Raw genomic sequence first — 25,440 nt, forward strand, 5'->3', positions numbered from 1 at the left:
TTAAAAGAGAAACATAATATAATGAGAAAGGAATCTAAGCATACTACTAAAGTCATCAAACTACAAATAAAAGAGCAAGAGATGAAGTAAGGAAACCCAGGTAGTACAAAATAGCCAGAAATTTGGGCGCCTGGGTGGCTCAGTTGATTAAGCATCCAGCTTTGGCTCAGGTCATGATCTCATCATGGTGTGTGAATTTGAACTCTACATCCGGCTCTATGCTGACAGTGCAGAGCCTGCGTCAGATCCTCTGTCTCTATCTCTCTCTCTGCCCCCTCCCAGCTCGTGCTCTCCCTCTCTCTTTAAAAAATATTTTAAAAAACATAGCCATAAATTAAGAAAATGACAATAAGTACATATCTGTCAATAACGACTTTCAAGGTAAATGTATTAAATTCTCCCATCAGGGGCACCTGCGTGGCTCAGTCAGTTGAGCATCTGACTTCGGCTCAGGTCATGATCTCACGGTTTGTGAGTTCAAGCCCCGTGTGAGGCTCTGTGCTGACAGCTCAGAGCCTGGAGCCTGCTTCAGAGTCTGTGCCTCCCTCTCTGCTCCTCCCCTGCTCACACTCTGTCTCTCTCACTCTCAAAAATAAACATTAAAAAAATTAAACAAAATTCTCCCATCAGCAGACATAAGTAGCTGAATGTATGTATATGTAAAAAAACAAGGGGTGTCTGGGTGGCTCAGTTGGTTAAGTGTCCAATTTTGGCTCACAGTTCGTGAGTTCAAGCCCCGTGTCAGGCTCTGTGCTGATAGTCCAGAGCCTGGAGCCTGCTTCGGATTCTGTGTCTCCTCTCTCTCTCTGCCCCTACCCCACTCATGCTTGCTCGCTCTCTCAAAGACAAACATTAAAAAATTTTAAAAAAAGAAAAAACAACCAAGACTCATATATATGCTTCCTATAAGACACTCGCTTCAGATGTAAGGACACACACAGACTGAAAGTAAACGGTTAAGAAAACATACTCCTTACAAATGGTAACCAAAAGAGAGCTGGGGTAACTATAGTTACATCAGACAAAACTGACTTTAAAACAAAGACTCTTGGGGCGCCTGGGTGGCGCAGTCGGTTAAGCGTCCGACTTCAGCCAGGTCACGATCTCGCGGTCCGTGAGTTCGAGCCCCGCATCAGGCTCTGGGCTGATGGCTCAGAGCCTGGAGCCTGTTTCCGATTCTGTGTCTCCCTCTCTCTCTGCCCCTCCCCCGTTCATGCTGTGTCTCTCTCTGTCCCAAAAATAAATAAACGTTGAAAAAAAAAAAAAAAAAAAAAAAAAAAAAAAAAACAAAGACTCTAATAAGAGACAAAGAAGGGTATCATACAGTGAACACAATGATAAAGGGATCAATCCAACAAAAGGATATAACATTTGTGAATCTTTATGGACACAACATAGAAGCGACTAAATATATAAACCAAATGTTAACACACCTAAAGAGAGAAACAGCAGTACAATAATAGGACACTTCTTTTTAAAATTTTTAAGGATTTTTTTTTGTTTATTTATTTTTGAGAGAGCAAGCAAGCACACAAGCAGGGGAGGGGCAGAGAGAGAGAGAAGGAGACACAGAATCCAAAGCAGGCTCCAGGGTCAGAGCTGTCAGCAAAGAGCCTGACACGGGGCTCGAACCCACCAACCATGAGATGATGACCTGAGCCAAAGTTGGATGCTCAACCAACTGAGCCACCCAGGTGCCCCTGGTAATAGGACACTTTAATACTCCAATTACAACAATGCATAGATCATCCAGAGAGAAAATTAATAAGGAGCCACTGGCCTTAAACTACATGTTAGATCAGATGGACTTAACAGATATATATATAGAACATTCCATACAAAAGCAACTGAATACATTCTTCTCAAGGACACATGGAACATTCTCCAGGATAGATCATATGTTAGGCCATAAAACATTTAATGCATTTAAGAAGACTGAAATCGTATCAAATATTTTTTCAGACCACAGTGGTATGAAACTAGAAATCAATTATAAGAAAACTGGAAAATTCACAAATATTGAAGATTAAACAGTAGGCCACTGAACAAGCAACAGTCAGCAAGTCAAAAGAGCAATCTGAAAAAATACCCTGAGACAAATGAAAATGGAAATACAATGTACCAGAAACTATGTGATGCAGCTAAAAGCAGTCCTCTCAGAGAAGTCCAGAGTGATAAATGCCTATCTCAAGAAGCAAGAAAATGCTCAATAAAACAACCTAACTTTACACCTGTAGGATCTAGAAAAAGGAAAAGCCCAAAATTGGAAGAAAAGAAATGAAATAGAGACTAAAAAGCCAATACAAAAGATCAATGAATATAAGAGTTGGTTCCTTGAAGATAAAATTCGCAAACCGTTAGCTAGACTCACAAAGAAAAAAAGAGGACTCAAAATGAGAAATCAAAGAGGAAACATTACAACTGATAACACAGATATACAAAGGATAATAAGAGGCTACTCTGAATAATTACACATCGAGACTCTTGACAACCTAGAAGAGATGGATAAATTCCTAGAGTCATACAACCTTCTACGATTGAATCATGAAGAAATAGAAAATCTAAAGAGACCTATTACTTAGTAAGGATACTGAATTGTTAATCAAAAACCTCCCAACAAACCAAAGACCAGGACCACACAGCTTCACTTGTGAATTCTCCCCAAAATTCAAAGAAAATACAGATCCTTCTCAAGTGCTTCCAAAACAACAACAACAACAACAACAACAACAACACCAACAAACAGAAGAGCAAGTGTTCTGTATAGAAGTTGTTTATGTGACTTGGCATCCATTTCTGCCCACAGCTGCACATATACAATCACGGGGGCTTAATTGGCTTGTATTCCATATCTGGCCTCGGGATCAGAACTGGCTCTTCTGTTCCTGATGCCAGGAGGGATTAATGTGCCTCATCTTCCTCCTTGAGTCAGACCAGGCTGGCCTCCTGGAATGGATCGGGGAGGGAAGAGGTATATGCAGATTCCCAGACTCCTAAGATTGTGAGGTATGATAAGAGAAACAGAAAAAAAAAAAAAAAAAACCCAGCTTGCTCGGGACTGCGCTTGGACAAACTTAACGACTAACCATAAATGACACACAGGTAGTGTATATATTGCCCTGGCAGGAAGAGCTGGTTGGAAGTCTCACCTGAGGGGAGGATGCTTCACCCAGGACCGTCAGCTGGGACTCCAGTCAGGCTGTTCAGCAGGGCTTCGCCAGCCAGAAGGTTGGATGTTGTAAGTACCTGATTCGATATGTCAAGCCTTCTTTGTTCTTCTCTGTACCTCTCTCCCTCTTTAAGTTTACTATAATTGTTTATTTCCTTACATTCCTTTTCCCTTATAATTAATAAATTCTTCCTCCACAAAACTGGAAGAGCAGCTATCATGAATTCCGATTATTTAGAACAGGAGGGAACATTTCTAAACTTATTTTATGAGGCTAGCATTTCCCTTATACCAAAATGAGATAAGGCCACCATAGGAAAAAAATTACAGGCCAATATCCCTGATGAACATAGATTCAAAAATCCTCATCAAAACATTAGCGAACCTATAATGTATTGTATTTCAACAATACATTAAAAGAATCATATGCCAACATCAAGTGGCATTTATTTCAGGGATGCAAAGATGGTTCAACATCTGCCAATCAATGTGATATAATATGTTAACAAAATGAAGGATAAAAATTATATGATCCTCTCAATAGATACAGAGAAAGCATTTGACAAAATTCACTATCCATTTAGGATAAAAACTCTCAGCAGAGTGGTTATAGGGGAAACAAAATAGTAAATGCCATATATGACAAGCCTACATTGAACATCACACTCAACGGTGAAAAGCTGAGAGCTTTTCCTCTAAGATCAGGAACAAGACAAGGATGCCCGTTCTCACCACTTTCATTCAACATAGTACTCGAAGTCCTTCCCAGAGCAATTAGACAAGAAAAAGAAATAAAAGCCACCCAAATTAGAAAGGAAGTAAAACTTACTATTTGCAGATGACACATATGGAAAACCCTAGACTCCACCAAAATACTGTTAGAACTAATAAATGAATTCAGTAAAGTTAAAGGATATAAAATCAACATACAAAAATCTTTTGCCTTTTTGTACACTAATAGCAAACTATCAGAGAAATTAAGAAAACAATCCCAATTGTTTTCCAAGGAATAAATTTAGGAATAAATTTAACCAAGGAAGTTAAAACCTGTACACTGAAAACCATAAGACATTGATGAAAGAAACTGAAAAAGACACACAAATAGAAACATATTCCATCTTCAAGAACTGGAAGAATTAATACTGTGAACATGTCCATACTATCCAAAGCAATCTGCAGATTCAGTGAAATCTCTATCAGAATTCAAAAGCCATTTTTCATAGAAATATATCAAACAATGCTAACATTTGTACAAAATTACAAAAGATCCTGAAAACCGAAAGCAATTTTGAGAACCAAGCTGGAGGCATCACGATTCCTGATTTTAAACTATATTACAAAGCTATAGTAAACAAAACAGTATGGTATTGGCATAAAAACACATAGATCAATGGAACAGAACTCATACATATATGGTCTAATTTATGACAAAGGAGCCAAGAGTATAAAATAGGGAAAGGAAAAGATGGTCTCTTCAATAAATGGTCTTGGGAAAACTGGACTACTATCTTATACCATATACAAAAATAAAATCAATTGGGTTAAACACTTAATGTAAAACCTGAAACCATAAATATCCTAGGGCTAAAAAAAAAGGCAATAAGCTCCTTGACATAGTCTAGATAACACCTAGATCAGTGAAAACAACCAGAAAATGACCCAGAGACTGGCACAACAGGCTCTCCACAGCTAAATATAGGAAAGAGGCCACAGCAAAGAGGCTAGGAAGGGTAGAGATGCAATCAGGAGACAAACTGACTGGTGGGACTGTCCATGGGAAGGAGGAATGCTGTGGGTGTGGAAAGGGGAGAGTAACAGACCCCACAACAGGTACTCCAGGCATGGGGGACCAGCACTGGGAAGATGAGTCCCCAGAATATTTGGTTTGAAAAGCACAGGGGTCAACTCTGTGAATCCGTATAGTGGGGCTCTATACATGGAACTTGAAACAGTGGGCTCAGATGTGAAGGCTACAGGAAACTGAGTCCCCACCCTTAAAAAGGCAGCACAACAGTGGAGCCTGGGTGGCTCAGTTGGTTAAGCTTCTGACTTCGGCTCAGGTCATGATCTTGAGGTTCATGAGTTAGAGTTTGAGTCCTGCATCGGGCTTTGGGCTGACAGCTCAGAACCTGGAGCCTGCTTCAGATTCTGTGTCTCCCTACTTCTGCCCCTCCCCCCCCCACTCTCTCTCTCTCTCTCTCTCTCTCAAGAATAAATTAACATTAAAAAAATTTTTTTTAAAGCACAACAAAAAGCCCTGCTGAGATACAGCAGAAAAGCAGCAGTTTGAAAAATGCCTGGGGTATACAGGGAAAAGATTTATTTCCTAAGCTCAACGCATGTGCTGGAGGGGCAGGGATTTTTGACAGACTTCTCCAAGACCAAAAGAGTTGGAGGGCCCCATTTCCCACCCAAGCCCTCCAGCCCAGATACACCAACACCTGCAGGAACCAGTGCAGCACTAACACTCTTCATCTATCTTGCTATCTTGCCCTGGCACCTTGCTGGCACTGTGCAACTCCCTTCTGCCCCAATATTCTCCTGTGGCCCCACCCCCTCCAACACACCCTTGGCAGGAGTCCATCCGAAGTGGTGCCCCAAGTACAGCAGTGTGCAAGCAACCCCAACAGGGGCAAGCACCATGTCAAAGTGTCTCCTGCCCCAGGGAGAGGGGAAGAAAACCACACACACCAGTTTAACTTCAGCCCCAGCAGTAGGCTGGGAGCAGACATCTTGTCTGACTACAGGCACCGCCCACCAATGAAAACTTCTCAGGGCACAACACAGAGAGAGCACCCTGCAGTTCGGTGCTCCTGAAGTTCTGGCAAACGTCTGGTCTGACCCAACTCAGGTCCAAGGCAGCCCTGGGCTGGCTCACTAAAAACACAGGGACCGAGTCCTGTCCACAAAGGGCAAACAGGTTCTGGTGAACATGGTACATTGCACTGCAGGGCACTAAAGGAAGAGAAGGAAATATATCCCACTTTTGTAACACACAGAGAGGCAAAACGAGGAGACAGTGGAATATGTCCTAAATGAAAGAACAGGAAAACAAAAGCATAGCAAGAGCGCTAAAATAAATGGAGATAAGTATTATGTCTGACAGAGAATTTAAAGTAATGGTCATAAAGATACTCACCTGGACTTGAAAAAGGAGTGGAGAACCTCAGTGAGACCCTCAATAAAGAGAGAGAAAACATAAAAAAGAACCAATCAGAGATGAACTTAACTGGAACTAACGATATTCTACATGGAATTAATAGTAGACTAGAGGAATCAGAAGAGCAGATCATCAACCTGGAGGACACAGTAATGAAAAGCAATCAAGCTGAATAGAATAGAGAAAAAAGAACAGTAAAAAACGAAAATAGATTAAGGGAACTCAGTTACATCATCAAGCATAATAACATTTGCATTACACGGATTCCAGAGAAAGAGGAGAGAGAAAAGGGGGCAGAAAAATTATTTGAAAGAATAATAGCTGAAAACATCCTGAATCTGGGAAAGGCAACAGAATCCAGGTCCGGGAGGCACAGAGAACCCCCAGCAAAATCAACCCAAGAAAGGCCACAACAAGAAACAGAGTAATTAAAATGACAAAAATCAGCAAAAACAGTTACACACAAGGGAAACCCCATAAGGTTATCAGCTGATTTTTTAGCAGAATGCTTGCAGGCCAGAAGGGAGTGGCACAATATATTCAAAGTGCTAAAAGTGAAAAACCTACAACCAAGAATGCTCTATCCAGCAAGGCTATCATTCAGCATAGAAGGAGAGATAAAGAGGTTCCTGGACAAACAAAAGTTAAAGGAATTCGTCACCACTAAACTAGCCTTACAAGAAATGTTAAAGGGGATTCTTTGAGTGGAAAAAGGAAAGACCATAATCAAGAATAAGAAAAGTATGAAGCAAAAAAATAGTAAAAATAATTATATCTACAAAAATCAGTCAAAGGGGGCACCTGGGTGGCTCAGTTGGTTAAGCATCTGACTCTTGGTTTCAGCTCAGGTCATGATCTCACAGTTCATGAGTTTGAGCCCTGCATCGGGCTCTGTACTGACAGTGTGGAGCCTGCTTGGGATTCTCTCTGTCCCTTTCTCTCTGCCCTGCTGCTCTGTGTCTCTCTCAAAAAATAAATTAAAAAAAATTTGTTTAAATCAGTCAACGGATTCACAAAATAAAAGGATGTAAAGTTTGACATCACATACCTAAACCTGGGAGCAGAGAAGAGTAAAAATTTAGTGATTTTAGAATGGTCTCAAACTCAAACATCAACTTAAGATGCATAGAGGTTACATATAAACCCAAAGTAACCACAATTAAAAAAAACAGTACTACATATGCAAAAATAAAGGGAAAGGAATCCCAGTCTATCACTAAAGAAAGCCAACTCATGAGAAAAGAGAACAAGGGAAGAAACAGAAGAAAGACAAAAACAGCCATGAAATAAGTAACAAAATGGCATAAGTACAAATGTATCAATAACAACTTTGAATGTAAATTGACTAAACACTCTAATCAAAAGAGACGTATGGTGATGGAATGGATAAAAAAAAAAAAAAACAAAAACAAGACCCAGCTATATGCTACCTACAAGAGACTCACTTCAGACCTAAAGACACATGCATATTTTTTTTTAAATTTTTTCTTAACATTTATTTATTTTTGAGACAAAGAGAGAGCATGAACAGGGGAGGGTCAGAGAAAGAGGGAGACACAGAATCTGAAACAGGCTCCAGGCTCTAAGCTGTCAGCACAGAGCCCGACGCGGGGCTCGAACCCACAGACCGCAAGATCATGACCTGAGCCGAAGTCGGATGCTTAACCAACTGAGCCACCCAGGCGCCCCGACACATGCATATTCAAAGTGAAGGGATAGAGGGCCCCTGGGTGGCTCAGTCAGTTAAGCAACTGACTCTTGATTTTGGCTCAGGTCATGATCTCATGGTTCGTGAGTTCGAGCCCCACATCAGGCTCTGTGCTGACAGCGCAGAGCCTGTCTGGGATTCTCTCTCTCTCTCTCTCTCTCTCTCTCTCTCTCTGCCCCTCCCTCACTCTCTCTCTCAAAAATAAATAAACTTTTAAAAAAAGAAAGTGAAAGGATGAAGAAATATTGATCACGCAGATGGAAGTGAAAAGAAAGCCATGGTATCAATACTTGTATCAGACAAAATAGACATTAAAAACAAAGACTGTAACAAGAGACAAAGATGGGAACTATGTAATTATAAATGGGGAGAAGCCAACAAGAAGATATAACTGTAAATATTTATCCACCCAACATGAAAGCACTCAAATACATAAAGCAGCTAATAGGAAACATAAAGGAAGTAACCAATAGGAATACAATAATGGTAGGGGGCTTTCACATCTCATTACATCAATGGCCAATTCAAACAGAAAATCAACAAGACAATAATGGTTTTATTTTTATTTTTTTTTTTCAACGTTTATTTATTTTTGGGACAGAGAGAGACAGAGCATGAACGGGGGAGGGGCAGAGAGAGAGGGAGACACAGAATCGGAAACAGGCTCCAGGCTCCGAGCCATCAGCCCAGAGCCCGACGCGGGGCTCAAACTCACGGACCGCGAGATCGCGACCTGGCTGAAGTCCGACGCTTAACCGACTGCGCCACCCAGGCGCCCCACAATAATGGTTTTAAATGACACATTGGACCAGATGAATTTAACAGATATATTCAGAACTTTATATCCCGAAACAGGAGAATACACATTCTTTTCAAGTGCACATGGAACATTCTCCAGAACAGATCTCATGTTTGGCCACAACAAAGTCTCACAAATTCAAAAAGATTGAGGTCATACCATGCATCTTTTCTGACCACAACATTATTAAACTTGAAATCAATTATAAGAAAAGAAAGAATCTGGAAAGAAACAAATACATGGAGGTTAAATGACATGCTACTAAACAATGAATGGCTCAAGGAAGAAATCAAAGAGGAAATCACAATATAAATGGTGACAAATGAAAATGAAAACACAATGGTCCAAAGTCTTTGTGATGCAGCAAAAGCCATTCCAACAGGGAAGTTTATTAGCAATACAGGCTTACCTCAAGAAGCATGAAAAATCTCAAACAACGTAATCTTACAGAAAAAAAAAAACACCCAAAGGAGTGAGTGGAACCAGAAAAAAACCCACCCAAAACCAGAAGGAAGGAAATAATAAAGACTGGAGCAGAAATAAATGAAATACAACCTAAAAACCCCCAACTGAACAGATCAATGAAACCAGAAGCTCATTTCTTGAGAAGATTAACAAAATTTATAAACCTTTAGCCAGACTAATCAAAAAAAGAAAAAAAGAGAGCACTCTAAAGCAAAAATCATGGAGGAGAAATAACAACCAACACCACAGAAAAACAAATAATTATTAAGAGAATGTTATGAAAAACTATATGCCAACAAATTGGATAGCCTAGAAGAAATGGATACATTCCTAGAAACATGTAACCTCCTAAAACTGAATCAAGAAGAAATGGAAAACTGGAACAGCCTGATTACCAGCAATGAAATTGAATCAGTAATCAAAAAACTCCCAAGAAACAAGTCCAGAACCAGTTGGCTTCACAGTTGAATCCTATCAAACATTTAAAGAAGAGTTAATACATATTCTTCTCAAAATATTCCAAAAAATAAAAGCGGTGGGAAAGCTTCCAAATTCATTCTATGAGGACAGCATTACCCTGATACCTAAACCGGATAAAGACACCACAAAAGAAGAACTATAGGCCAATATCTTTGATGAACATAGATGCAAAAATTCTCAATGGAGTATTAGCAAACCAAAATCCAAGGATACATTAAAAAAATTATTCACCATGATCAAGTGGGATTTATTTCTGCAATGCAAAGATGGCTCAATATTCACAAATCAATGTGATACATCAATAAGAGAAAGGATAAAAACCATATGATTATCTCCACAGATCAAGAAAAAGCATTTTGACAAAGTACAACATCCATTCATGATAAAAACCTTCAACAAAGTAGGTTTAGAGGGAACATACTTCAACATTATACAGGCCATATATGAAAATACTGTTTTTCTGTAGTCTTTTTTTTTTTAAGTAGGCTTCAAGCCTTCAGCATAGAGTCCAATGCGGGGCTTGAACTCATGACTGTGAGATCAAGACCTAAGATGAGATCAAGAGTTGGATGCTTAATTGACTGAGTCCCCCAGGTGCCCCTGGGCCATATATGAAAAACCCACAGCTAACATCATCGTCAATGGTGAAAAACTGAGAGCTTTTGCCTTAAGATGAGGAGTAAGAGGGGGTGCCTAGGTGGCTCAGTCGGTTAAGTGTCCAACTTCAGCTCAGGTCATGATCTCGGGGTCCGTGAGTTCAAGCCCCACGTCGGGCTCTGTGCTGACAGCTCAGAGACTGGAGCCTGCTTCCAATTCTGTGTCTCCTTCTCTCTCTGCCCCTCCCCAGCTCATGCTGTATCTCTCTCTCTCTCAAAATAAATAAACATTAAAAAAAAATTTTTTTTTTTAAAGATCAGGAATAAGAGAAGTATGTCCACTATCACCACTTTTATTCAACATATACTACTGGAAGTCATAGCCACAGCAATCAGACAACAAAAAGAAATAAAAGACATCCAAAATTCTCACTATTTGCAGATGACATGATACTATATATAGAAAATCCCAGGGGCGTCTAGGTGGCTCAGTCAGTTGAGCATCTGACTTTAGCTCAGGTCATGATCTCATGGTTCGTGGGTTTGAGCCCTGCATCGGGCTCTGTGCTGACAGCTCAGAGCCTAAAGCCTGGAGCCTGCTTCGGATTCTGTGTCTCCTTCTCCCTCTGCCCCTCTCCCGCTCACGCTCTGTCTCTCTCAAAAATAAATAAACATTAAAAAAGAGGCAGAGAAAGAAAAGCAAGTTCCAATCCTCTAAGTTGGCCCTTGGCAAGAGCTTCAGGAATGTGGCCCTCAACCATGTGCCTGGAGGTCACATCAGGAACAGCAATGGCAATAAGGAACATGAAAGTAATGTAAGATGAATCTGGCTAAATGGGGAAAGAAAATTTAAACTCCTGAGTCATTACAACACCACGCATTTTACTACAATACCACTGCACTGAAACAACTCTCTATAAGGTAACAGAATTGGTAAAAAGTATAAAAATACATAGATTTATTACTGTAACTGAACCACCTATCTCAATCAAACCTTTCCTTGAAAGCTCTGGTTAAAATGCCAATGTAAATATGTCATGGGGGTCACACATGAGGACCTTGATACCAAATATCTTGTCCAACCGAGACAGGCCAACTGAAGGACTCTCTAAAAATCTGCTTTTTGCTCCTCTTCCTGCTTCCATTCTTGCTATTCTCGCACCCCCGCTTTACACATATGTTATAATGCAAATAGTGTATGTCCTCCTCCTAAGGGACAAGAAATTAATGACTTCTTTCGAACAGATAACATTTAAGGAAGGACCAGGTGAGAACGACCAGAGGAAGCCATCACAGGCATATTCCAGACCACCAGCGCTAGATATCTCGACGCCAAGATCTCCTGGCTCCAAAGACTAACACCTGGGCCCTCGTCTTTGTTCTGACCGGTTCCTGGATGCCTGAGAGGGCACGTGCACCAGACCACGATCCTCAGTATAAGCCCCAGACCCGGAACAAAGATGGGACACTCTCCTTTCCTTTCTGAGTCTCCCAGACGCTCTGTACCTACACGCTTTCTATACCTTCAGTAAACTTGACTTTCACCTCCTGCTGGCTCCTACTTAATTTCTCTCTTGTGTGCAGACTGGGACCCGATTGGCTGGTCCTAAGGGACGGCCTCTCTGGGTCCTTGGACCCTGCCTGCTGGCATCACAACTATTTCATCAGTAATTTAGCAAGTATCCGAAAGGATGAGATAGACTCAGACAGGGGTCAGCAAACAGTTTTTGGTAAAGGGCCAGATAGTAAATATTTTGGGCTTCACGGGGCTGGATGGTCTCTGTCCTAACTACACAGCTATGCCACTGGAGTGCAAAAGCAGCCACAGACAATGCACAAATGAATGAGAGTGGTGGCGTTCCAATCAAATTTCACTCGCAAAAGCCATAGTTTGCCAACGTAGAGGAAAAGCAAGTTGTCTGGCTTATTCGTTTTTCTATGAAACTAAGGAGTCAGGAAATGTATGCTCATGTAATGTAGCCTGCAAGGCCAGCTTCCCACACAGTGGAGCCGTGTAGGCTGGTGATCCCTGAGAGCAAGTCCCTAGCTGGGACAAAAGGTTACAAAGATGGAAGTAAGGTGGTAGGGATTGGGAATAAAGATGTAATGAGTTGAGTTCCTGTCAAAGGAGCCTAAAACATTTTGCACGATTCTTCAGAGTTTACGTGAAGCCCTAAAAGTACACGGGGGAAAAGGAAGAAAGACTTATCATTATCACTGCATTAATGCTGATATGAGACGTAAAATTGTAGCTTTTGAATAAACCAAGATTGTTTGAAATACTTAGTCTTATTCACTGTAATAGATGAAATTAAAAAACAAAAACAGAACGAAATATGGCCCCTTGTAGCAACGTGGATGGAACTGGAGAGTGTGATGCTAAGTGAAATAAGCCATACAGAGAAAGACAGATACCATATGTTTTCACTCTTATGTGGATCCTGAGAAACTTAACAGAAACCTATGGGGGAGGGGAAGGAAAAAAAAGAGAGGTTAAAGTGGGAGAGAGCCAAAGCATAAGAGACTCTTAAAAACTGAGAACAAACTGAGGGCTGATGGGGGGTGGGAGGGAGGGGAGGGTGGGTGATGGGTATTGAGGAGGGCACCTTTTGGGATGAGCACTGGGTGTTGTATGGAAACCAATTTGACAATAAATTTCATATATTGAAAAAAAAATGAAAAAAATAAAATGAAAAAAAAAACAAAAACAAAAACAAAAACGTGAAGCACCATTGTCCATGACCCAGCATAACATTCTGCCTCTTTAGCTTTCAGTCAGGTTGGCCATTCTTGTTGCATAGCAGCTTCTGGACAACATCTAGCAATATCTACTTCTATCCTTTTCTGTTTCTGGTTTTTGGTTTGTTTGTTTGTTTGTTTGTTTTCAGAAGACCCTGCTTGCCTCATTTTGTAGCTACAAAATTTACATCACGGAGAAAGGCACATTTCTAGAAAAGTGTACCTCAAACTTTCAGTTGCTTAGGAATCACCTGGAGGTCTTGTTAAAATGTAGATTAGACCCAGTAGGTCTGCGATGGGGGAGAATTTGTATCTCTAACAAGCTCCCAAGCGATGCGGATGCTGCTGGTCCACAGACCACACTTTGAGAACCACTGTTCTTAAAGAGAGCCATCATTCTCTGAGGAACTCTAAGAGACTTGGGGAAGCTCCCTGGAGCAGGATCTGGGGCCTGAGGGCTCCTGGACTCCCCTCCTTCCTTTTGGGCAAACAACTGACTGATGACCTCCAGCATAGGCATATCCTGGACAAGTTCAACAAAGACAACTATTCTGGATGGCAGGTGAATGAGGCTTACTAGCGAAGACAAACCTTATTAGTTGGAAAACAAGTGGGGTAGCTCTGTGAGTCCAGGTTAAGCAGGTTATGCCCCAGACCCAGAAATGAATGGAGATAGCTCGAAAGTGCCAGTTCCTCAAGTTCGTGGTAACTAGATGAGGCACTGAATCTGGCCTTTGCTTTTAATGAAATCACTGAGCCCTTCCTGTGAGAGGTCTCCCCCTCACCTTTGCCCTGCTGCAAGGACTCACCTGCAGCATTCCCAACTGCAGCCTGTATAGAAGGTTCCGGGCTGTGGGTGTGGACACAATGAGGAGTCTCCTTTTCTCATAAAACTGGTCCAGAAGTGCCGCTGCTGTTCTGACACCCACGTTGACATTCATGGCTGGAATGAGAAATGGCCAGATGCGTGAGAAAGTCTCTGCTTGTCCTGGCTCAACCTAGCCTGTGAGAACCTACAGAAGTGTATGCATCAAGAAGTAAACCCCAAGATAAAATTTCACCTGTAAGTGGTTCATGTGGGAGATGGTCCCAAGAAGCACGGGGTTGGGGAATGGGGAAGTATATCAGTTTTTTTCTTACAGCTATCCCAGAGCACCATAATTGTAGGGGCTTAACCCACCAAATTCTCCTCCAGTCCTGGCAATCAGGAGTTTAAAATCACTTTCACTGGGCTAAAGTCAAAGGGTTGCCAGGCCTGCATTCCCCCCGGTGCTCTAGGGAAGAACCTGCATCCTTGCCTTTCCCAGCATCTAGAGGCCACCTTCATTTCCAGGCTCATGACCATTCTTGCATCTTGGAAGTCAGCAGCGTGCTATCTTCACCTCTCTCTCCTCTCCACCTTCTGCTTCCATCATTTTCTCTGCCTCCCCCTTATAAGGACCCTTGTGACTACATTGGGCCCACCTGGAAAATCCAAGCTACCCTCCCCATCTCAAAATCCTTGATTACCTCTGCAAAGTCCCCTTTATAGTCACAGGTCCTAGGTAATATATTTGGGTAATATATTATTCAGGTAATAGATGCAGGTAATATATTATTACAGGTAATATAGTCACAGGTTCTAGGGATTAGGCTGTGGAACATCTTTGGAGGATGGGCATTACTCTCCCTGCCTCAGGAAGTTATTTGTACCTTAACGTATGAAACTGAAGAACACTGGGCATTAGCTGATGGTCTACATGTGTCTCTCTCTCACCCAACTCTGAATGGCTGGGGTTTAAAAGGAAGCATAAAGATGAGAAAGTACCAGGAAATGCGGGGTGGGGGGGGGGGGAGAAGTGGAGTATATAAATAAAAGATATGCCCAGAATCTTCTGGCTAGTCCAAATTTCACACCATTATCATGACCCAGCCCAATCTGTGTTCCTTGGTAATAAGAGCGGACATGCATTGAGCCCTTACCCGGTGACAGGCACTGCTCTAGTCCACTGTTCAATGGATGACCTCATTTACTCCTTACGACAACTCAAGTAGTAGGTAAGGTATGGTCTTCCTCATTTGACCTGAGGAGGAAACATCCTGAATGCCCACGGTCTGTGTGACTTTCAAGCCAGTGCTGCAAAGCAGGCATTATACTGTCCATACGCAGTAGTATCCTGGCTTTGCCAAAAAAGACCCTCACATTTGTAGAAGGGAAGGCTAAGGGTACCTAAAGCGGACTTTGCTAATTTGCAAAGTCACTAATGGCGGGCCCTGGGTTCCCACCTCCAGCTTCTTCCTTAGAGGGCATGAAAGAGAAATCAGGAGACAGACAGAGGCAAAGGAGGAAGGTGGATGAGATGAGCTGCCCCAGATTCAGGGACCATTTTCCCTCCTCAGATAAAGAGGGATGGCGCTGAACCTTTCAAAGTGTACAGAATGAAGTCCTCGCTCCCTGTACTGGAATCCAGAACCCAAGGGTCTTCGGGTTCTGCCGCTGGCTGGGTAGAGGGCTGTACTCATACCTGCACAGGTGGGCTCCGTGCCAGACCAGGCCAGGTTGGACTGACAGACTCGGGCAGGACTACCCTGTAGCTCATAGCCACCGATGCAGGAGAACTCACAGGTGGCCCCGTAATTATCGCCATCGCTGGAGCACTTCATGTAACCGTTCTCTGGGGCGTTGAGTTTGCCACAGCGGCGGACTGTAGGGACACAAGGCCAGAGGAGGCTCAGTGCTGAGCTACCCTCCACAGAGTAACCAGGGAAGGCAGCAGTCTTGCAGTCAAGCTTCTCTACTGGCCTGTGAATGAGTGAGGGGGCACAGATGACTATCTGGCCAGTGGGTGGGCCTTGGAATGTTTACCATTCATACCAATGAGACCACTGAGATCAACTGGTTTAGTCCCTGTGCTATACATGAGGAGGTTGAACCCAAAAGAATAAAGAATAAAGATGGTTAGGAATTAGCTGCCCAAGCCATGAGGCATAAAATAAATCTTAAAAATATTTTTTTCAGGGAGAACAAAGGTTCTGGAACACCAAGAACATGGACTCCTGATGGCCCAAGCTAGGGGGCTCCTAACCTCCTTTATAGAAGGACTTAGAGGCTTTAGCTGGTCACTCAAGCCTGGGGATGAAAAAGTTATCAAAATAAGATTCTTCTGGGACAGCCAGCTGTGGGCTCATGCCAGACTGGCTTACTGCTCCCTCAGACCTCATAAATAATCTGCCAGCACTGAACCTCATCCAGAGTTGTATTCTGAAATTCAGCCATTAAGATGGCCCACTTCCCCTAGCCTCATCATCAGAGGCTAATCCAAAGCTGGCAAGTATCTCTATGGCAGCAGGAGTTCATAAAGGGTTCTTGCTTGAGGGCCTACTTCCCTTTGCTCCTGTAAAGAGAGGAAAAAGCCAATAAGCAGTATTCTTACCTCTTACTTTAACTCGAAATTTGCAAACGCCCTTGTTCTCAGCTCTGTCATAGACTGTGTACTGGATCTTGTGGTCTCCTTCTGGAAAATTTGAGCCTGGTGGGAGGCCTTTTAGAATAACACTTAAAGAAGGGGGAAAAAAACAGAAACACCAAAGATGATCATTAAGGGCCTAACAACAACTAGGCCATTGTGGGCCTAAGGATCAACGATGATCATTACGGGCACGTGTTCAGCACCCACTCTGCCCTGGATGTGGAGATACTGAGGGAAAGCCATTAGGCCAATCTGACTAGAACAAAGATTTCTTGAAGAACAGAACTTCCTGAGCTTTATTCTGCTTTGGAAGAGCAGTTTGAGACCAGAACAAGGAAGTCGCCAATTCCTGGCAAATTTAGATTCATTTTTCTCACTGGGAGGTAGAACAGATGATGGGGCATGCTGAGAACCCAGGGCGCAAGTCTTCTTCCAGGCCCACCTTTGTTCCAGGGGGACCCTTAACTGCCTCACTCTGGAGAGGGTGAGGGAATTTTCTGTGAGGAAAATCATCTGAGGGTATAGTCCAAGTAGTCATTGGAAATTTGGGCCTGCAGGGGGGTGCTAGAATTGTCTCTTTTTTTGCTCTCTGGCCTAGTGGAGAGCTTTCCTGAGCAAAAGGCAACTTTATTGTGATTCCTTGATTATCCCGGTGTAGTAATAAGTTCTTTGTACTTACATAAACCTTATATACATATTTTAGGCACAGTTCCAGGCATTTTACACATATTAAACCTCACAACAACCTTATGAGATAGGTATTATTATCTCCATTTCACAGATGAGGAAACTGAGGCATCAAAGGTTTAGGGAACTCACTCAAGATCCCATAACTAGGGCGACTGTAGTAGCTTTCTTCTTGGCTGTCTGAGGAGAATACCAATAAGTGCGGCATGATCACATGCCAGGTTGGTTGGTTTTCCAACAGATGGTTCATTGGCCTTCTCTCTACAGTTCTCAGCAATGATGAGAATATTTGCTAATAATGAATATGTGAAATTATCATTGTCACCACTGAAGAGAGCCTCCCAGAGAGGTGGACAGGGCGTCTGTTCATAAGGTATGAACTGAAGGGTCTTAGGAAAGTGCCAGAAATCCCACCATTAGAAATGTGTCACTTTGGGTCTTAGATGCTCAAAGGTCCTCAGGAAGCACAATTCAAATGCACATAAACCTGAGAGCAGGGCGCCTGGGTAGCTCAGTGAGTTAAGCATCTGACTCTTGATTTCAGCTCAAGCCATGATCTCATGGTTCCTGGGATCAAGCCCCACATCAGGCTCTATGCTGACAGTGCAGAGCCTGCTTGGGATTCTCTCTCTGCCCCTCCCCTGTGTGTTCTCTCTCGTTATCATTCTCGTTCTCTCTCTCTCAATAAACATTTTAAAAAACCTGAGAGGAATCATACTTCAAACATGAGTGGCCGCTAACCTCTTGGAGACTCTATTTCATCTGCGACATGAAAATAACCATCACCAGGAGTCAATAAGTGAATTCACAGGAAGCACTTGTTTCCGAGCTTAGGGGTGAAGACTGAACATCTTCCCAGTAGATGTTCTCTCATTGCCCATAATTGCTTAAGATATTTCCTCTTGCGCAGTGAGCCTGATAGGATTCTAGCAAGGCTTTCCCCGCCGTGTAGCTCATGAGGCAGTAAGTCAGAGGTATCCTTTGTCCGCAGATGGAAACTCAAGTAGGGAGGTCTGACAGGGCCGTGAACTTTAAGGCACAGATGTGAACGTGCTGACATGAAGTAGTGGCATCCAGGGAACAAGAAGGCCAATCAGACAGCTGCAGGGGGACAGGCCCGGGTGCTAGACTAGAACAACATGTAGCTGAACTTTCCCAAAGGGAACCATACATTTGAGAAAGCATTCTGGATGTATGTCAAACTATTACTACAGTTGGTCCCGGAGAATGGGGTTGGGGTGGGGAAGAAAGCTGAAGACCCTTCCTCTGGTTTTATAAACTTCTTCTGTAAGTCTTTAATGTAGTCACAAGTTGATTTTTATTTTTTTTAATGTTTGAAAATTAATTATTTAGAGAGAGACACAGAAAGAAAGTCAGAGGGGGCAGAGAGAGGGGGAGAGAGAGAGAATCCCAAGCAGGATCTGCACTCTCAATGTGGAGCCCAACGTAGGGCTCAAACTCACAAAGTGCGAGATCATGACCTGAGCCGAAACCAAGAGTCGGATGCTTAACCGACTGAGCTGCCCAGGCGCCTCTATTTTTTATTTTTTTTTTTAAGTTCATTTATTTTTGAGAGATAGAGCACAGAGAGGAGCAGAGGGAGAGGGATACAGAGAATCCCAAGCAGGTTCTGCACTGTCAGCACAGAGCCCGACGGCAGGCTCTATCTCAAGAACCTGAGATCATGACCTGAGCTGAAATCAAGAGTCGGATGCTCAAATGACTAAGCCATCCAGGCTCCCCATTGTGGTCACAAGTTTAAAAAAATTTAACTAGAAGTCAAAGTTTTGAAAGGAGCAGTTGCCAAAATCCAAGGGATAGAAAGTTCTGCACTAAACCATACTCACAGAGCACAAGGGGAGGGGGGCAGCGTCTGGCTCTACCTGGGACACACGGAGGCTTATCAGGGAGGCGGGTGATGGCTTAGTGAGGCCCAAGGGCTTCAGTAGGAGCCCCGTGGGCAGGCAACGGGGGTGATTTTATCCCAGAGTTAACCAGCTAGCGTCCTCTTTCTCCTCCCATCCCTCTTCTTCCCTTCTTCCCTTTCCTTTGACGAATATTTACCGAGTACCAACTCTGTGCTAGGCCTGTTTCTGGGCATTAGGGATATGGCAGTAAACATGCTATCGTGGAGACAGGCGATAAACAAATACATAAGTAAAATATACAGTAGGCCAGGTGCTGAAGACCACTACGGAGAAAAATAGCGCATGAATGAGGAATTGCTAAAGGAGTGCTCTGAAAGCATAAATGGACCAGCACAGATACACTTCCCCACTCTGGACAGTAAACGTCTCTCATAAAAGAAGCAACATCCTTCCCACTGCCAAAGGTGCACTTACTCAGTTAGAATGCCATCTGCCGTGTCTCTGCCCTCTGGCGTCTCCCAGGACACCCGGACCGTCAGCTTATTGGGTTCAGCAATGCGTTCCTTCACACTTGGGCACTTGATTCTAGGAGGTTCTATATCTGAAAACAGAACCACAGTACAGTCACCATCACGAAGAAATATCTTGTCGGCTTGGGGTGCAACAACCAGCATTTGACCTGCCGGTAGCTCCACGTGCTCCCCATTTTCAAAGAGTTCGTTCACCCCTCTGTATTTCTCTTCCCTCCATTCATCTTGCCTCTTCTCTCCTGCTGAGCTTTGAAGATTGCTTGAGAGCTCACAGGGCCAGACCCGCAATCAACTGGCCTTGCAAGGTGTCTTCTAGCATAATTGATCAGCTACGGCAACTTCTCCCCACGCTTCCAGACTCTGCTTACTGACTTCACAACATTGCAGCCACCCAGCTAGAACTCATTCAGCCATAGGGAGTCCCTCCTGCTTTAAGGACAGCATGACAGAACATCAGAAAGGGGCACCTTAGCTGTCTTCTAGTTCAATGCAATTCAAGGCAACACATCTCTAGTGAGCGACTGCCTTACTCAAGGCACCATTCCAACTGCTAGGTTTAGGGATGCACAAAGGCAAGGGAATTACGTGCTTCTCAAGAGTTTACAGTCTACTGGGGGGATTATTGTCACCATACATAAAATAGGACACGAGGTAGAAAATGGTACCGCCCCCGGTGAGGCAGAAGCAAATGGTACAGAGGCTTAAAGAAACGACCCAATGCTCTATTTTACAAGTGTGGAAACTGAGGTTTAGAGAGCTTAAGTGATTTATTTAAGGCCAGGCATGTAAACAGTGATAGTGTGAATTGTAACTGAAGTCCAAGCACTTACTCCTAGAACAAGCCCTCTCTCCTCTGGCTAAGTCCACTCCCCACTCCTCAATAGCTTACAACAAACAATGGTCTGCACTGTGCTCTCCAACTACCACTGGACGACACCCATGGTTTTATGTTTCGGGAAAGCAGTTTTTACCTTGCCTCTGGCCCTCCAAAGGCCTCCTGAATTTGCCCAGGTAGTTTCTCTACCCGGGAACAGAATTTCTGCTCCCTCAGTATCAAGGATGGGTTGATAATGAGGGTTAGAAATAAATGAGATGTCAATCCTCACTGGGTTGGGTTTCATTTTGTCGTAGCTAAAGTGAAATCACAAGAAGGGGGAATTCAAACTTTCGAAAATTCCATTTGATGATTCTGAACAGGTAGAGAAGATATTTAAAGACAGGCTGGCAAGTTACAACATTTAGATGTGCATTGCTTTAGACATCAACTGATAATTATTTAAATGCCGCTATGTTACAACCTGAATGAAAATGAAATGTCATTTCATTCTGAGTCAGAAACATCCTTGAGAGACTAAAGCACCACGTAAAGTCTTCATATGCTTTCTCTTGTCTTTTTTTTTATGTTTATTTATTTTTGAGAGAGAGACAGAGAGACAGAGCATGAGCAGGGGAGGAGCAGGGAGAGGGAGACACAGAATCTGAAGCCGGCTCCAGGCTCTGAGCTGTCAGCACAAAGCCCTACGCGGGGTTTGAATCCACGAACCTTGAGATCATGATCTGACCGAAGTCGGATGCTCAACTGACTAAGCCACCCAGGCATCCCTCCTTCTATGTCTTTTCTAATAACTTCTCATTTTATTTAGGGCAAGAAGTTATGAATAACTTGGTAAACAACTTCGCCTTCGGCTATGCAAATTCATATGCCTCCCATGTCATGCTTCAATGGAGTGTGAATTTACAAACCTTAATACGCTAATCCTAAATTGAATAATTACCATATTTTACTGCATCTAAGTTACAATCAATTTTGAGATGCATCCCAATTTCAGGGGTATTAAAATGTAAACAAATATGCTTCCTAAAATTGATAAAGTATATACATGTTCTGATAAAATGGAAGCTGCTTTAAATGCATTTGAGGTGCCTATTTTCATTTGCTAAGTTTTTAAAAATAATCCTTTTAACTTCTGTTATGATAGATGATAGAAGACATACATTTATAATTGAGATGAACATTTCACAGCTTTGGGGGAATCACAAAGATGAGTATATAGTACCTGCCCCCTGCTGGTCAAATCTAGATGGCAATCTCATCCTAGAAAGTATGTATTTTTTTTAGGGGCACTTGGGTGGCTCAGTCGGCTGAGCGGCCAACTTCGGCTCAGATCATGATCTCCCAGTTCATGAGTTTGAGCCCCACAATGGGCTCTGTGCTGACGGCTTAGAGCCTGGAACCTGCTTCGGATTCTGTGTCTCCCTCTCTCTGCCCCTCCCCCGCTCATGCTCGCTCTCTCTCTCTCTCTCTCTCTCTGTCTCTCAAAAATAAATAAACATTAAAAAAAATTTTTAATAAATAAAAAAGAAAGTATATATATTTTTTGTTAATTTAAAGCAAAAAAGGATGGGCTGAGAAAAGGAGATAGATTTCAATGCAAAATTGTACGATGATTCCTTATTTTCTTGGGGTGACATTGTCAGAGTGAAGAGATACATTTAGCCTCTGTGTCATGGAAAGTAAACATCTGGAAGACACGCTGGGTTTTCTGTATTTAACCATTCATACCGCCATTGTGAGCAAATGTGCTCTAAATTAGATTATCTGGGTGAAGGCTCTCAGAGCTTCCCAGAGCCAGCTTATGTCCAGGCTAACAGTGATTAGCTGAAACTGGCCTAGTTTTTCAGAAGCAGTGCTCTTCCAAACTAGAAACAAGAAAAAAATCAATCATTAAAAATAACAGCGAATGTTTATGGAACCAACTTACCTGCCCACCCCATGCATTGTGTCACTGACTTCTCACGGCCACCCACCAGACTGAGTATTGTTGTTAACATCCCCATTTATATACCAGGAAGTATTTCCTCTCTTGTGGAATTTCTCCACGGTCTGGGATTTTCAGACATGATCACATATTTTTTAATTATCTTAATAAGCCAAACACGTCTGGGTGTCTGCCTGCTACTGACCCGGTAAGTTTCCTCCCAACACGTACATTCTTTTGGGGTCGCCTGGTACAGCTTCGCCATCGATCCCTCAAGAGCAGATTCTGCTGCACCCTCAAGCATGCTGCCCTCATATTCAGCTGAGGAGACCAGCTAGCCTGCCTTTCAGCAGATGTTCCAGAAACCTAAGCCTATAATTACACAGCCATGGCCCTCATTGGTTTCTAGAAGCGATCACAAATTTCCATGAATGAACACAGTTACTGTAGAAACATAATTGCAATTCCCTGTTGAGTCAGGATGACCGCAGAGCCAGTTACTGTGTGGAAGCCCTAAAACTTCTGGGAGAACCCAGGCCATGCACAGGAGACATCTGACCAACTGTTCCCCTTCTCAGAGCTCTAGCTGCCCCTCTGCATATAAAATATCAGAAACAAATATATTTCACTGTATCACCTACTATTTATTGGAGAAGCTTGGGAATCCTTAACACGCACGTCTAACCAGGTAGGTGGTGGAAATAAGAAAGAGGTTCAAAAGGACAGTGTCCTGGCCAGCAGGTCACTTTTTTCCAAGAGGAAAAAAAAAAAAAAAAAAAAAAAAACCTTTTAAACTGAGGCTATAAAGTAACTGCATCCTCAAATGTTTCCTTAAATAGCGTTTCCCACCGGAGAGCCATGTTTGAAGATGGCGTATGATTAACGGCGCTTCAGAGCATGGCAATACCTTTACCAGAGACTGCGGGACCTGAGGTGGAGTCCCCTCTCTCTGCCTCATTCTAAGGCAAGATGATAGTCTTAACCCAAGTAAAAGGTTGCCATGGCTCCTCACAGAAACAGACTCTTCACTGTCCCTTTCCCAACTTCCTACATACAAATTGGCTTTCTACCTGCTGCTTCTCTCACCGTGAAGTTTATTTATTTATTGGGGGGGGGACAGCAAGAGGGGGAGAGATAGAGAATCCCAAGCAGGCTCTGAGATGTCAGCTGTCAGTGCAGAGCCCCATGTGGGGCTCGATCCCAGGAACTGTGAGATGGTGGCCTGTGCCAAAATCAAGAGTCAGGCGCTTAACAGAATGAAGCACCGAGGCGCCCCACTTCTCTCACCTCTTTTATCCCCTGATCTTTCACACCAACTTCCTCTCACTCTGTACAGTCAGTGTGGCTGGGACTGGTTAGTTACCTACTCTCTGATCCCCTTTTTTGTAGTCAAAGAAGTCTGCCTAGGCCTTTGGCCTTCTAGAAGAAAGACTACATTTCCCAGCCTCCTTTGAAGTTAGGCGTGGTCATGTGATGGGCTCCACCAATGGGCTGTGAGGAAAAGTGACCTGTGCAACTTCTGGGTTGTGCTTTTAAAAAGGGTGGGAAGAGCGCACCTTTCCCTTTTTCCTCCCTCCTCTACCCTGGTTTGAATGTGGATATATGGTGGGGGAGCTATAGCAGCCATCTTAGACCGAAAAACAAGTGAGGAGGAGTTGGGCCTCGGATACTGCCCAAGGCTGCTTAAGCATAAACGTTTATAGGAGAATAGAACCTGTATCTCATTTAAAGCATTATGATTTTAGCTTTGTTAACAGTGGCCGAACAGGTATATAAGCAATCACACCTGTTTTTTTTCAAACTTCTTCATCTTGTATGGCATCTTCCAAGATGTATTTAATTAATGATTTCTAAGCACTTTTTTTTCAAACAAAGAATATTGTGGTGAATTTCTGGCAAAGATGGCTACTCATAATCCCCTTATATATATTCAGCACCTCCTACCAAGAGGTAGAGTCTATTTCCCCTCCCTCTGAATCTGCACCAGCCTTGTGACTCACTTTGACTAAGAGAATGTAAGGGAAGTAAATCTATGCCAGTCCCAAGTCTGGGCCCTTAATAGAGTCTGGCACCTTCTACTTTTGCTATCTTGGGAACCAGCTGCCATCTAAGGGTCTAATTATCTGACTGGAGAGGCCATGTGGAGAGGACAAGAAATTATGAAGAGAGAGAGACAGACAGACACACTCAGCCAAACCCCAGCCAGCACAGCCAACTGAGGTTCCAAACACGTGAGTGAAGCCATCTTGGATCCTTTGTCCCCAGTCACCTCAGCTATTACAATGTCAAACAGAGATGAGCTGTCTCCACTGAGTCCTGCCCAAATCCCCAACCCAAACAACCAGAAGCAATAACATGGTCGTTTGAAGCCACTGAATTTTGGGTTGTCCGCTGTGCAGGAATAGATTACTGATACAAATATAAAACAGTTTGAGGCTGGTGACAGAGGAAGGAAGTGGCCTCTACATGGGGCACAGGAAGAGAGTAATTCCCAAAGGAACAAACCTGGACTCTGTAAACTTGCCCAACTGTTTGCTTCCCCCAGCTTTAGTATAATATAATCCTTGTGGATGTGTCTCAGAGGTGGTTCTGTTTTTTTGCTATCATATAAAGTATCAGAAAATTTTCCCCAGTGGACGCAAGAGGCAAGAAATGGAGGCAGTGAATTCCACAATTAAAAGTCACCATCTTGAGGGCACTTGGGTGGCTCAGTTGGTTGGGCGTCCGACTTCGGCTCAGGTCATGATCTCACAGCTCTTGGGTTCGAGCTCCGCATCGGGCTCTGTGCTGACAGCTCAGAGCCCGGGGAGTCTGCTTCGGATTCTGTGTCTCCCTCTCTCTCTGCTCCTCCCCTGTTCACTCACTCTCTCTCTCTCTCTCTCAAAAATAAACAAACATTAAAAAAAATTTTTTTAATTTACAAAAAAGTCACCATCTTCACCAGAAAGATGCCCAACTGAAAATTCATTGGTGATATGTTTATATTATACAAGGTCACTACGAGTTTACCTGTTGAGGCCAGGTAAAATGT

The 25,440-nt window shown here is 43.0% G+C and overlaps 1 protein-coding gene across 3 annotated transcripts in view; it reads right to left on the reverse strand.

Annotated features, from left to right (window-relative positions):
• Positions 1-25,440, reverse strand: part of SRPX (sushi repeat containing protein X-linked) — a 111,763-nt gene that overhangs the window by 23,683 nt on the left and 62,640 nt on the right. For all 3 annotated transcript variants that reach the window (XM_045471729.1, XM_045471731.1, XM_045471730.1), the window contains 4 exons: positions 19,595-19,721; positions 16,530-16,651; positions 15,621-15,800; positions 13,926-14,059 (listed from right to left, as the gene is read on the reverse strand). In XM_045471729.1, coding sequence (XP_045327685.1) covers positions 13,926-14,059; positions 15,621-15,800; positions 16,530-16,651; positions 19,595-19,721 — 563 coding nt within the window. The remainder of the gene's footprint in view (positions 1-13,925; positions 14,060-15,620; positions 15,801-16,529; positions 16,652-19,594; positions 19,722-25,440) is intronic.

The sequence above is a fragment of the Leopardus geoffroyi genome, chromosome X (assembly GCF_018350155.1).
Source record: "Leopardus geoffroyi isolate Oge1 chromosome X, O.geoffroyi_Oge1_pat1.0, whole genome shotgun sequence".
Classification (NCBI taxonomy): Eukaryota; Metazoa; Chordata; class Mammalia; order Carnivora; family Felidae; genus Leopardus; species Leopardus geoffroyi.